At 40.6% G+C, this 13,505-nt stretch overlaps 1 protein-coding gene across 4 annotated transcripts in view; it reads right to left on the bottom strand.

Moving 5' to 3' along the window:
- The window catches only part of slc12a5b (solute carrier family 12 member 5b), a 64,980-nt gene that overhangs the window by 12,867 nt on the left and 38,608 nt on the right, over nucleotides 1-13,505 (bottom strand). For all 4 annotated transcript variants that reach the window (XR_014603028.1, XR_014603029.1, XM_084087143.1 and 1 more), the window contains exons 5-13: nucleotides 10,511-10,565; nucleotides 9,107-9,237; nucleotides 7,575-7,822; nucleotides 7,283-7,494; nucleotides 5,852-6,019; nucleotides 4,678-4,776; nucleotides 4,393-4,450; nucleotides 3,250-3,424; nucleotides 3,043-3,161 (exon numbers count right to left, since the gene is read on the bottom strand). Coding sequence is in view for 2 of the 4 variants with exons in the window: in XM_084087143.1 (XP_083943269.1) it covers nucleotides 3,043-3,161; nucleotides 3,250-3,424; nucleotides 4,393-4,450; nucleotides 4,678-4,776; nucleotides 5,852-6,019; nucleotides 7,283-7,494; nucleotides 7,575-7,822; nucleotides 9,107-9,237; nucleotides 10,511-10,565 (1,265 nt within the window). In the remaining 2 variants the exon portion in view is untranslated. The remainder of the gene's footprint in view (nucleotides 1-3,042; nucleotides 3,162-3,249; nucleotides 3,425-4,392; nucleotides 4,451-4,677; nucleotides 4,777-5,851; nucleotides 6,020-7,282; nucleotides 7,495-7,574; nucleotides 7,823-9,106; nucleotides 9,238-10,510; nucleotides 10,566-13,505) is intronic.

The following is a 13,505-nucleotide window of genomic DNA, read 5'->3' as shown; positions in this document are numbered from 1 at the left end:
AGATATACATATGGACTAACCAGAAGGTTGTACTGCATATGAAATACTAGGTGACTTAGCCCAAGTGAAAGACACAGACTTCCGTTTAGGAGCAGCCATGGAATAATACACATATGGGATCCCCGCAGGGTCACACATATGGGACCCAGCCTAGACCCGGTTCTCAAGGATTCAACGGATAAAGTCCTGGCACCGGATGCTCCGCCACGTCTGGGCCGAGGGTGTTGGAGGACTCAGCAGGTTTTTCATACTGGAGTAATAAGGGTGCACAGTAGGATGCAGCAAGCCGACAGAGCCGGGCCTCTCAGTGCTTCTACCCGTTTAGGGTGAGAACACGGTAGTAGACCGGCTCTACACTAGGCTATATAATCTAGCTAACGTGTTAGGTGTCGCCCAGCCCGCAGCTCTACAGATATCTCTTAGAGAGGAGCCACGTTCCAGTGCCCAGGAGGATGCAACGCCTCTCGTGGAGTGAGCATACAACCTGAGCGGGCAGGCGTGCCTGGTAAGCCAAGGTGATGGTATCCACTATCCAGTGGGCCATCCTCTGCTTGGAGACAGCCTTTCCCTTCTGTTGGCCTTCTGTCGCGAGGAGCATGAGCTCTGGGAACCAGGTCCGGGTGGGCCAATAGGGAGCCACCAGAAGGACCTGCTCCTCGTCCTCCCTGACTTTGCACAGGTCTGTGCAAGTAGGCTCACTGGGGGAAACGCATATTTGCGAGGGCCCCGGGACCAGCTGTGTGCCAGTGCGTCCGTGCCGAGTGTTCCCTCGGACAGGGAGTAAAACAGCTGGCAGTGGGAGGTCTCTGAGGAGGCAAACAGGTCAACCTGAGCCTCCCAAAACTCTCTCCAGATCAGTTAAACCGCCTGGGGGTGGAGTCGCCATACTCCCGGGAGCACAGCTTGTGATAACTTGTCGGCCACACGGTTGAGCACACCGGGGACATACATGGCCCGAAGCGACCTCAGATGCTTCTGACTCCAGAGGAGGAGATGGCGGGCGAGTTGCGACATGCGACGGGAGTGTAGACCACCTTGTCGGTTGATGTACGCAACGGCCGCAGTGTTGTCTGAACGGACCAGCACATCCCTGCCCTGTAGCGGCCTCTTTAAGTGGCTCAGAGTGAGACGTACCGTGCCAGTGCAGTTGGGGGCCCGTCCACACCCCTGACACTGCATGCCCGTTGTACGTGGCACCCCAGTCGGTGGCAGAGGTATCTGTGAACACCACAGCATGCCTGGACACCTGTTCCAAGGGCACTCCTGCCTGGTCTCATATGGAGAAGCCCGAGCGGAGTTACCACTGCTACCGCTGCCATATGCCCCAGGAGCCTCTGAAAAAATTTCAGTGGGACCGTCGTTCTGCCTTTGAACGTGTTCAAGCAGTTCAGCACCGACTGAGCACGTTCCTCTGTGAGGCACGCTGTCTGTGCGACCGAATCCAACTCCATACCGAGAAAAGAGATCCTCTGCACATGGGAGAGTTTGCTCTTTTCCCAGTTGACCTGAAGACCCAACAGGCTGAGGTGCCTGAGCACAAGGTCCCTGTGTTCGCATGACTGATCTCGAAAGTGTGCTGGTATGAGCCAGTCGTCAAGATAGTTGAGGATGCAAACGCCCTGTTCTTTCATTGAAACAAGGGCCCCCTCCGTGACTTTCATGAAGACACGGGGAGACAGGGACAGCCCGAAGGGCAGGACCTTGTACTGATATGCTCGACCCTCGAACACAAAGCACAGAAACGGCCTGTGTCAAGGAAGAATCGAGACATGAAAGTACGCGTCCTTCAGGTCGATCGCTGCAAACCAATCTCGGGGACGGATGCATTCGAAAATGCATTTCTGCGTAAGCATTTTGAACGGTAGCTTGTGAAGGCTCCGATTCATCCGTCCTCTTGGCCGGGGCTGGGACGGGCGGGGCGGCCTGCCTGCGACTGGCTCCTTGGTGCTGCTTAGGTGGAGGCTGCTGCTGCGGAGCGGGAGCGAGGGCAGTCGCAGGAGGATGCCCTCGGTGATGAGTAGACTGAGCAGGATTTGCTTAATCGCCTCAGTCTGCTTCTGTACAGCTGAGAACTGCTGGGCGAAGTTTTTGACTGCGTCGCCGAAGAGGCCGGTCTGGGACATGGGGGAGTTAAGGAACCTGACTTTGTCGGTCTCCCTCATGTCGGCCTGACACAGCCAGAGATGGTGTTCTTGGACCACCATAGTGGACATCGCACGACCCACCAACCGCGCGGCCACCTTCGTCACATGAACCGCAAGGTCCGTCGTGTCACGAAGTTCTTGGAGAACTTGGGGATCATGACCACCCTCGTGCAGGTCCTTCAGTGCCTTGGCCTGATGAACCTGCAACAACGCTATGGCGTGTATGGCAGAAGCGGCTTCCCCACAGGCCTTGTAAGCCTTGCCGGTTAAGTCCGACGAGTGCTTACAGGCCCAGGAAGGGAGACGCAGCTCTCCGCACCAGGTGGAGTTAGGGCACAGTTGCATAGAAACAGCCCGCTCCACTGGAGGGATGTGCATGTAACCCTTAGCCGGTCTGCCATCAAGGGTGGTGAGGGAGGAGCAGGGATGGTTTCTGGCAGTGAAAGGTGCCGTCCATGACCCAGTGAGCTCCTCATGCACCTCCGGGAAGAAAGGAACTGGGGTGGGTTGCTGAGAACCAGCACGGGCCACCCCAAGAAACCAATCATCCAGCCTCGAGGGCTCGAGACACGGTGGAGGGTTCCACACGAGCCCGATCCTGTTGGCGGCCCGGGAAAGCATGGCCATCATCTCATGGTCTGACTTGGGGAAGTGCATCCGTACTTAAAAACCCTATTATAAAAACCCATAGGAAAATCTCAAGGGAACCACTTCCGGGTTTTGATGTCATCCCTGCGGCACTTTATTGAAGAACAGGCTTTTGGAAAATAGCCTATTCAGCATAGTGAAGAAGTTTTATTACAGCAGTAAGTGAGTGGAAACTGTTTATTGCTGTTGTTTCTCTGGGAATCATAAAGAATGAGGAGCACTGTGTGCATTTGGGTAGTTGCTTGCTTACATTGACAGAATGGGTGCAACCGAATCCAGGGAGGCGATGATAATGCCAATCTCACAGATGCAGCCCGTCAGGAGGAGAGCCCATGTAGGTTCACCGTTAGCTTTGCCATGGCCAAACACCTGTAAAATGAAGAAATACCACTTAGTATGATCAAGTATGGAAGGATCAACAGAGAGATAATCAGAGAGGGCAAACATATACATGTACCCTGAGGAAAGGAATGATGCCATCGCGGGAGATAGCTTGAAGGAGGCGGGGCGCTCCTGTCAAACTCTGAAGCCCCGCCCCACAGGTGGAGAAGAAGGAGCCAAACACAATGACCCAGGGCGAGGGCCAAGCTAGGGTGCCAATAACCAAGTTACCGTCCACGCCTTCCCCAAATCTGCGTTTAGAACAGTGTTGATATTGTTAACTAATAGCATTCAATAAATTCTCATTAATTGAAATAAGGCTGAAATAATATACAAAGATTAGATTAAAAACTTGTTAAAAAATGTATTAGAAATGTCAATTAACACCTTGGCAATTAACTAAAATAAAATAAAGTTTAAGTTGAAATACTAAAATTGATAAAACTAAAAATGAAATTAAATAAATTAAAGCTAAACAGAAATATTTACACAAAGGACTACCGGTAATAAACATGGCAAAAGCACATAACAAAATTCAAAACTGAAAATATGAAAATAAAAGCTAATCCAAAATTGTAATAAATACTAGAGTAGTATAAAAACAATACTAAAATAACACTAGTTTAAAAATGAAATGTGTTTTATTTTTATGTGGAAGTTATTTTAATTAAATTGATCTGAACTGAAATCGAAGTTTTAATTAAATTGGAGGCTATACTGAATCTAAAGTAAATCAAAAGTAGAACCAGGGTTATTATAACTAAAAGTAATATCTTAAAAAAATAACACTTTTAAACTTATTTTACTTAAGCTAGTTTTTTCAGCATGGACCCTTTTCACAGACTGATGATGCGTTTTAACAGCTATCAACATCACAAATCCTGCAAAGTGTTTTATATATATATATATATATATATATATATATATATATATATATAAATATATTAATGTATGTACATTTATAACACTATACTTTGAATTATATTACCTTTGCATCAAATTACAAGAAACTAGTTATTATTATTAACTAGTCTGAGAAACCTGGAAATGTAAAAAGGGTAAATTATGTTTAGTTGTCTTTTGTCTTTCCCATGTGTTTGTTTCTTGTGTCTCAAGAAATTAAAATTAAAATGAAGACAGAAAACAATCGAATTTTAAAAATTAACAAAACTGTGTGTCAGTGATAATAAAATAACACTGACTAGAACTACAGACTCACTTGTCCCTCAAAACGACTCCGTCAACACAGGCTCCGAACAGAATCACACTAGACATGTCTGCGAGAGCACAAATTCAGGAGAACGACGCAAAGCAGCAAAAAGGCGTTCATACTATTTCAGCTATTTTACCACAGATGAAAAATATCAAGTCTTTTCATTTTATCATTGCCGTTTCCTGGATATCAAATTACACTGTATTTTGTATATTTCAAGATGTGCAGTTCTGCACTGTGTCATTTATTTAAGCAAAGCTGGAGCGGTTTTGCCTTTGGAGTAAAGGATACAGATGATGGAGGTGGTTGTGATGGCCAGGATGGTCCCAACAGGGATGGACTTCTGAGCATCCTGCAAATCACCAGAACGGTTGGAACCAGCCATGATGCCTGTGACATACACACAAACATTATGTCAGAAAACACTGGGTCTGTTTGTGGATCAGGTTTTGCCTAGACTGAAAAGAACAAATGCCATAAGAACAAAAAAGCAGCAAACTTTCTTTCACTGTTTTACTGAATTAAAAAAATAATTTGGATTATTGTACATAATCTTGTTTTTAATTGTTAGTCATTTAATTTGAATTCATTTTTAATTTAATTTTTCTTTATCCATTGAAAACTGATTTTAAGTAATAATCAAAAATCAAAAATAAATCATGTCAGATTAAAATTAACGTGACTATACATGGAAGTATGTAAAGTATACACAGAAAAAAAAGTAAACTAGACATTTCTATTACATTTTTCTTTCAACTGCTTGCACATTTTCAAAACTTTGCATCTTTTTTTTTTCAAAACTTTACACACAAATCCAAGAATTGCACACACAAAATGCAAAATGCCTCACATCTCTTGCAAACATTTGTCTTATGTTGCAAATATTATATTTTTGGATATATCATATATACACAGTCATTCAAAACCTAAAGCTCTTCTTTCATGACCTCCTATGTACATTTCCGTACAAGATTGAAAGTAATTGGCAGAGAGATGTTGAAAAATTCTCGGTAAACACGAAAGCAAGATTGAAACCTAACTATTTATTTTTTTACTGTAAGCATTTGTGGTTGTGAATATACAGTTCGAAAAACCTATAACTTGACCGTTGTCCTATTTATAAGCCTATTCTAAAGCCATGATTGGTTGGTGTTAAGCAAAACAATGAGTGTTTGCACATGTGAGGAGTTAATGTGAGGCACTGATAAATTAAAATCAAGATACTTCCTGTTAGATTTTTGTGTGTTACATAGAGAATTGTGTGTTGTGGTTTGTAAAAAGTGTTTCATGAAATTGAAAACTGAGTCGAAGGCCAATAATTAGTGTATGGTTTTGCAGATTTGGTGTGTGGTTCTGGTTTGAGTTCAGATTTCAGAAATTGTGTGACAAGTAAGGATTTTGTGTAAGCAGTTGAAAAAAACTGTAATAATAATTCCCCTAGTAGTTATGGAACTGTTGTACTGACCTGTGACAGAGGGGAAGTAGATGCCGACCAGCAGGGTGAAGAAGCTGGTGATGTCAGCGAGGACATATCGGTTAGTGTTGGTTAGTGGGGCCTCAGGGTCGAGTACGGCAGCTATACCTCGTTTCTCTATAAATGTATTTTTCTCAGCAAACATGCTGAAAAGGTTTTCTGTGAAGAAGAAAGAAGCAAAATTACATCAAATACAGAATCAGTACATTTTTTGAACATTAAAGCTCAACAATAACATTACTGGTATACTCCAGCATTTTCAAATGGGGTTTGAAATTTGTAAAATAGTATAGACATTTTTTCAACATCATTATTTTAAGTTCATTTAATATATGCAAATGTTTAAGAGTCTATGATTGGATCACTATTGCCGTGATTACTGTTTCTAGCATGTTATATGTTTAGCAACAGTTATTCTAATCCTAATTGATGGAGTGTGTAACTTGTAAAGTCTTGTAAAGTGTAAAGTCTCCTCCTGGACATCCCAAAGACTTTCAATGAATTTCAGGTCTGGACTCAAAGGTGCCAATTCATGTGTGAAAATGATTTTTCATGCTCCCTCACAACCATTCTTTCACAGTTTGAGCCTGATGAATCTTGACATTGTCATAATGGAATATGGTCATGATGTGTCTTCATACATGGTTGTTTAAGAACTGAAAAGCTACACACTTCATCAATTAGGGTTAGAAGAACTGTTCACAAACATTTAACATGCTATAAACATAATAATAACTGCAATAATGAAACTCCAATCATAGACTCTTAAGCATTTGCCTATTTAAATATTTTGGCCAGGCAGAGTGTGTGTATTTAATTTGCTTCTATGTTGAGACAATTTTGATTAAACCTTCAAAGTATGAGGAAAATATTTTAATTTTTTAAATATTTTTAAATATGAGGGAAGAACAAAACACTATACATAGTTAAGGTATTTATCTGACAAAATTATTTGCCAAAAAAAGGCCAACTACAGCAGCAGGTTTTATTTTACTATGCAAAAAAGAAAAATGCATAGAAAAACAAAAAGCTCACAGGAAAATTTACTCCAAGCGGAACAACTACACAATATGCTTACACAATCTTTTAAAATCTTTTGTCAAAATGCTTACAAAGACAATAATTATACACTGTTGTCTCTACACTACAAAAATACACTATCGTTCAAAAGTTTGTCTCGTATGCTAACCAAGGCTGCATTTATTTAATCAAAAATACTTTAAATAGAGTACAGTAAATAATACATTAAGATTGTGAAATATTACAATTTAAAATTATTGTCATGCTTAATATTTTCTGTGGAAACCTTTCAAGAAAAGAAAGTACATCATTTAATTGAGAAAGTATTAAAGTATTATTTATTTGAAATAATAAAAGTACTGTGATGAATATATAAGTATCAATGTCTGTAATTCTTCTAACCTGCCAGGATGCCACTGGTGACTCCAGGGATTCCCTGGATCTGGCTAACGTTGTTGTTGGTGAAGTAATCATCGCAGGTGGCGTTCAGGAACTCTGAGTCACAGAAGGCTCTCCAAAGCTTGGTGGTGACCGTGGCATTTCCCTGCTCTATGGTCTTGGCACAAATGTCAAAGCTCTTCGACACAAGAGTTCGGTTCCCGAGCACACACACCCTATACGGGATAAGGTCTGTATGATTATGGACGCTCTGTGCCCTAAAGGAACATTCTGAATCCCAAAAAGTTCTACTTACGGAAAGTCAGGTGGATCAAAAGATGTCTTGATGACCCCGGCGTAGACAGCGAGAATGGAGAGAATGACGCAGGCGAGGAACACAAGGGCCAACTTGTTGACGTACTTCACACCAACAAAGACAACTAGAGACATCAAGGAGAGCACGATGGTACCGTACACACGCATGTTATTCAACAACGCTGCCTCGGCCTCTGCTCCCTCCAGACCCTCCATCTTGAATATGGCAGCTGCTGGCACAATGTAGATCTACAAAAAAATCAATAAGATTTTTAAGATTTTATAATAATATTTTTAAGATATTTTTATTTAGTACTGCCCTTCAGTAGCCAAATATGATATTTACATGTTTCACAGAAGACAAAAGTTTAAATTTACCCCAATCATCAAAATCGAAAAGTTTACACTCCCCAGTTGTTCATGCTTGTCCCTTAAATGGTTAGTTCACCAAAAAATGAAAATGATCACATATCCCCTCAATCCATCCTAGGTGTATTTGACTTTCTTCTTTCAGCCAAACACAATCAGAGTTATGTTAAAAAATATCCTGGCTCTTCCAAGATTTACAATGGGAATGAATAGTAACTGAGATTTTAAAGCTCCAAAAAGCGCATCCATCCACCATAAAAGTAATCCATACGGCTTCAGAGGGTTAATAAAGACCTTCTGAAAGGAGTTCAGTAGGAGTTGTGTAAGCTTAGGTGAGAGTAAACGCCTCTCGTGTTTCAAACAAACAGGGCTGTGCAACAAACTGAAGCTCCTCCGACATTTATCTTTAAAAATTCTCGTTTTAGACTTCTAATTCATGACCGGTGTTTTGTTTTGCTCTGCGCTTCTGAGTTCATAAATACATCATGCGTCAGGTCAGAGGTCAGAGGTCACTCTAGACTCGTGTACGACAGTTACAGGAAGCCAGTGATTATACTTTGTAAAGTTATAAATAGGAATATTTTTCTTACGAAAACGCATCGCATCGCTTCACTTCAGAAGGCCTTTATTAACCCACTGGAGCCGTATGAATTACTTTTATGATGGATGGATGGATGCGCTTTTTGGGCTTCAAAAACTCAGGCTCTCAAACTCTGATTGTGTTTGGCTGAAAGAAAAAAAGTCATATACACCTAGGATGGCTTGAGGGTGAGTAAATTATGGGATAACTTTCATTTTTGGGTGAACTCACCCTTTAATTATCCTCAGTGCAGTGTGAAAATATGAATCTTAAAAAAATAAAGTCACTGTTTGAAATGGTTCAAATATGCAGAAGATGCTAGAAAAACAAAGAATGTGCAGAGTAGGACCTGGAAGATTCTTTCAGCGGACATATTATATTCACAGTATAAATTAAAATACATTTGGTAAAAATCATCATAAATCTAAGAAAATAGATGCTCAATAATGTAATTATTCCTACAGTTTGGACAGTTGCCTGCTGAGCTTGTCAGCTATGCTTGCAATGTTTGTATCGATAGATTTTGCTTGAATTAGTTTGAATTGAATTAGTGTCAGATTAAGCGAAAACCAATGAAATTGTACCAGTAGGATTTCGATGCATCCCAGGATGTACATGGCTCCTGCAAAAGTGGTCCCCAGGTAGAAACATATACCAACGGCCCCGCCAAACTCCGGCCCCAGTGAACGAGAAATCATGTAGTATGAACCTCCAGCTACAAGCACACAAACAAATGTACCATTAAGCATATACATCTAAAGAGTTAAATAGAACAGCATTTCACACTAATAGCTAATAGTAGCTAGCCTAGAAATCTAGACGCACCCTAGCGGCAGCAAAATGTATTTTGCAGCCAGGGCAGTCTAGCAACTCTCCATTGACTTTCGAGCTGCAAATTGGGTCAGGCCAATCACGTCGTGTATAGAGTAGGCGGGGCGGGCTTAACATAATGACGACAGAGTTGCGACGGTTCCCTGCTACTTGAAAACAAAGAATGGCAAAACGGCTGCTGCTGAAAAACAGTCTGTCGAATCGGCTTTGTCCGCGACTTTGTCCGGACTTGGAGTTAAGTTTTTCTTTGAGAAAAGAGCAAAGAACGGCACTTAAGTCATTCTTAAAAAAAGGAAGATGTGTTCGTAGTTTTGCTGGCCAGATATGGCAAAAGTTGAATCTATCAACTAGTTCCGCTGTTGGGAAAACGCTCTGGTTGGTTGAAGCGCTGTCCTATTGCGTGCAGAGTGAATTTGAAAGACAGCCGTTTATCCCGCCCCTCGGATTGAGCCCGAAGAACACTGTATAAACACTGTACAGTTATCTTGCATTCGGAGGAGGATGCCTGGTGTTTGGGAAAGCAATTGTGTGAGACAGTTCTGGGATGTAATCAAGTCATTTTGATGACAGACTTTAGCTCAGGCATTTATTTCAGAATGACCAAACCAATATTTGAGATGCTGTGCTATGAAATTGGTCCACTGGTTAGTCCAGTTATCCAATCACATTCTCAGTCGGGGCAAAGTCATCTGAGTATTTTGTTGTGCATGGAGTGATTTATTCGGAAAATGTGTTTCCATCGTAGTTTCTGCATGTCTTCTTATTGGATAAAAAATGAGCAACCTCAATTGAGCACATACACTTTTTATGCACATTTTGTATTAGTTATGCGGATTTTGGAATTCCAATTCAACTTTTTTTTTGTGATATCCCAAAATTCACATAACAATAAGTGGATTGAGACATAGCTACTATTATCATACTTTTTTCTTCTTGAAATGACATTCAAGAATTCCATGACACAGGCTACTGTTATTTCAAATAAACAGAGACATACAAGCATCCACACAAACGAACACACAGTTATGAGCCTGGAGCTGATCTCAGCACAGTTGGGAGCTGTACTGTGCACTGTAGCTAACTGCCCATGAAGAACAACAGGACAGCTGTCCTCTGGGCATCTGCATGCATACACAAACACTGTGAATTCTGCTCACCTGGCACAACTCCATTGGTGGCAATAGCACTCATTGAGATCGCAGTCAGCATAGTCTGTAAATAAAGTAAATAAAGATCAATACAATGGGGACAATGATTGACAGAGACAAGAGGCCCCCACTAAGTCCTCCAGTGACTTGTGAAAGAAAAATTGATTTATTAGAAAATAAACATGGGGAGGTTATGCAGTTGAGTGGGATTTTTACTGGTTTAGCAAATTCATCGGTTGTAGGGGAAAAGAAGGAAAATAATTTTGTGCCTGGCCCCATGAATTGAAGTAACACCCCTGCAAAAAGATATGAATTCTGTAATTATGTTATATCATTAACAATACGTTTTAATACAGTAAAAACTTTACAATGAGGTTTCATTTGTTATCATTAGTTAACTACATTATTTAGCACGAGCTAACAATGAACATTGAACAATACTTCAACAACATTTAATAATCTTTGTTTTTACATGTCGCTCTGAACTGCTTGATTCTGATCGGCCAAAATTTTGTAACATTCCAAGGTCAGTTATTTCCCAATAATGACCGCCGACGTTGTCAATAGCAACTGACCAATAATGACCGCTTATCCGGTTATTTGAGGTCGGCACTTCTTTCATGTCTCTGGTTTCACACCACGGACACGCTGTCTGTCTCATTTCATTCAAACATTCAATAAAAACTGAAGACTTCAGAATTAATAGCAGGCCTACAAAAATATATTGTTGAAGTGTTTGTCTTGCTGCTAGAACGATTGTTTTGTACACAGTAATAGACTGTAAGATAATAAACAGGTATGATTTTAAAACAGTTAATTCTCAAATCAATTTTTGAATGTCCCCTTCATTATTTATGGGTTGGAAAGCTGTGTAATAAGTGATTTGACTGTACATTATCCCTTTAAATGCCATCTTGTTTGAACTTGCTCGTTCATTGAAATAGAAAACCTTTGTAACAATGTAAATATCTTTACTGTCACTTTTGATCAATTTAATGCATCCTTGCTGAGTAAAAGTATTCATTTCTTTCAAACTTTTAAACAGAAATGTACTTGAGCACATTTTACACTCATGTAACTTGTATGATATTTGATGCACTCAAATTCTAAAATAGGAAGCTAAATAGAACAGCATTTCACACTAATAGCTAATAGTAGCTAGCCTAGAAATCTAGACGCACCCTAGCGGCAGCAAAATGTATTTTGCAGCCAGGGCAGTCTAGCAACTCTCCATTGACTTTCGAGCTGCAAATTGGGTCAGGCCAATCACGTCGTGTATAGAGTAGGCGGGGCGGGCTTAACATAATGACGACAGAGTTGCGACGGTTCCCTGCTACTTGAAAACAAAGAATGGCAAAACGGCTGCTGCTGAAAAACAGTCTGTCGAATCGGCTTTGTCCGCGACTTTGTCCGGACTTGGAGTTAAGTTTTTCTTTGAGAAAAGAGCAAAGAACGGCACTTAAGTCATTCTTAAAAAAAGGAAGATGTGTTCGTAGTTTTGCTGGCCAGATATGGCAAAAGTTGAATCTATCAACTAGTTCCGCTGTTGGGAAAACGCTCTGGTTGGTTGAAGCGCTGTCCTATTGCGTGCAGAGTGAATTTGAAAGACAGCCGTTTATCCCGCCCCTCGGATTGAGCCCGAAGAACACTGTATAAACACTGTACAGTTATCTTGCATTCGGAGGAGGATGCCTGGTGTTTGGGAAAGCAATTGTGTGAGACAGTTCTGGGATGTAATCAAGTCATTTTGATGACAGACTTTAGCTCAGGCATTTATTTCAGAATGACCAAATTTAGCAAATTCATCGGTTGTAGGGGAAAAGAAGGAAAATAATTTTGTGCCTGGCCCCATGAATTGAAGTAACACCCCTGCAAAAAGATATGAATTCTGTAATTATGTTATATCATTAACAATACGTTTTAATACAGTAAAAACTTTACAATGAGGTTTCATTTGTTATCATTAGTTAACTACATTATTTAGCACGAGCTAACAATGAACATTGAACAATACTTCAACAACATTTAATAATCTTTGTTTTTACATGTCGCTCTGAACTGCTTGATTCTGATCGGCCAAAATTTTGTAACATTCCAAGGTCAGTTATTTCCCAATAATGACCGCCGACGTTGTCAATAGCAACTGACCAATAATGACCGCTTATCCGGTTATTTGAGGTCGGCACTTCTTTCATGTCTCTGGTTTCACACCACGGACACGCTGTCTGTCTCATTTCATTCAAACATTCAATAAAAACTGAAGACTTCAGAATTAATAGCAGGCCTACAAAAATATATTGTTGAAGTGTTTGTCTTGCTGCTAGAACGATTGTTTTGTACACAGTAATAGACTGTAAGATAATAAACAGGTATGATTTTAAAACAGTTAATTCTCAAATCAATTTTTGAATGTCCCCTTCATTATTTATGGGTTGGAAAGCTGTGTAATAAGTGATTTGACTGTACATTATCCCTTTAAATGCCATCTTGTTTGAACTTGCTCGTTCATTGAAATAGAAAACCTTTGTAACAATGTAAATATCTTTACTGTCACTTTTGATCAATTTAATGCATCCTTGCTGAGTAAAAGTATTCATTTCTTTCAAACTTTTAAACAGAAATGTACTTGAGCACATTTTACACTCATGTAACTTGTATGATATTTGATGCACTCAAATTCTAAAATAGGAAGCTAGAGTATTATTTATTTGAAAGCACTCAGTATTAATATACTGCCAACGTAGCCAAGACTGAAACAAACCTTGTGAATATGACTAGTGTGTGTGGGTTGACAGAATTTATTCTGCGAGTCTGAGTGTATCTGGGGTTTGGCAGGGTCAAAAGGGTCATAATAGGGGATTTATGGTGGTAGAATCTGAAGAGACAGCTTTCAGCTTTTTTATATCAAACAATATTAAAGCAGATATGACAGGAGGGGAAAGAGCTCAGAATGGGATAGGCACTGCACATTCACTTACATAATACTGCACAAACTCACTCTGAA

The sequence above is a fragment of the Abramis brama genome, assembly GCF_963993115.1.
Source record: "Abramis brama genome assembly, chromosome: 16".
In the NCBI taxonomy this organism is placed as follows: Eukaryota; Metazoa; Chordata; class Actinopteri; order Cypriniformes; family Leuciscidae; genus Abramis; species Abramis brama.
Note: the sequence above shows the minus strand (reverse complement) of the source record. Positions and strands in the feature narration are given on the sequence as shown.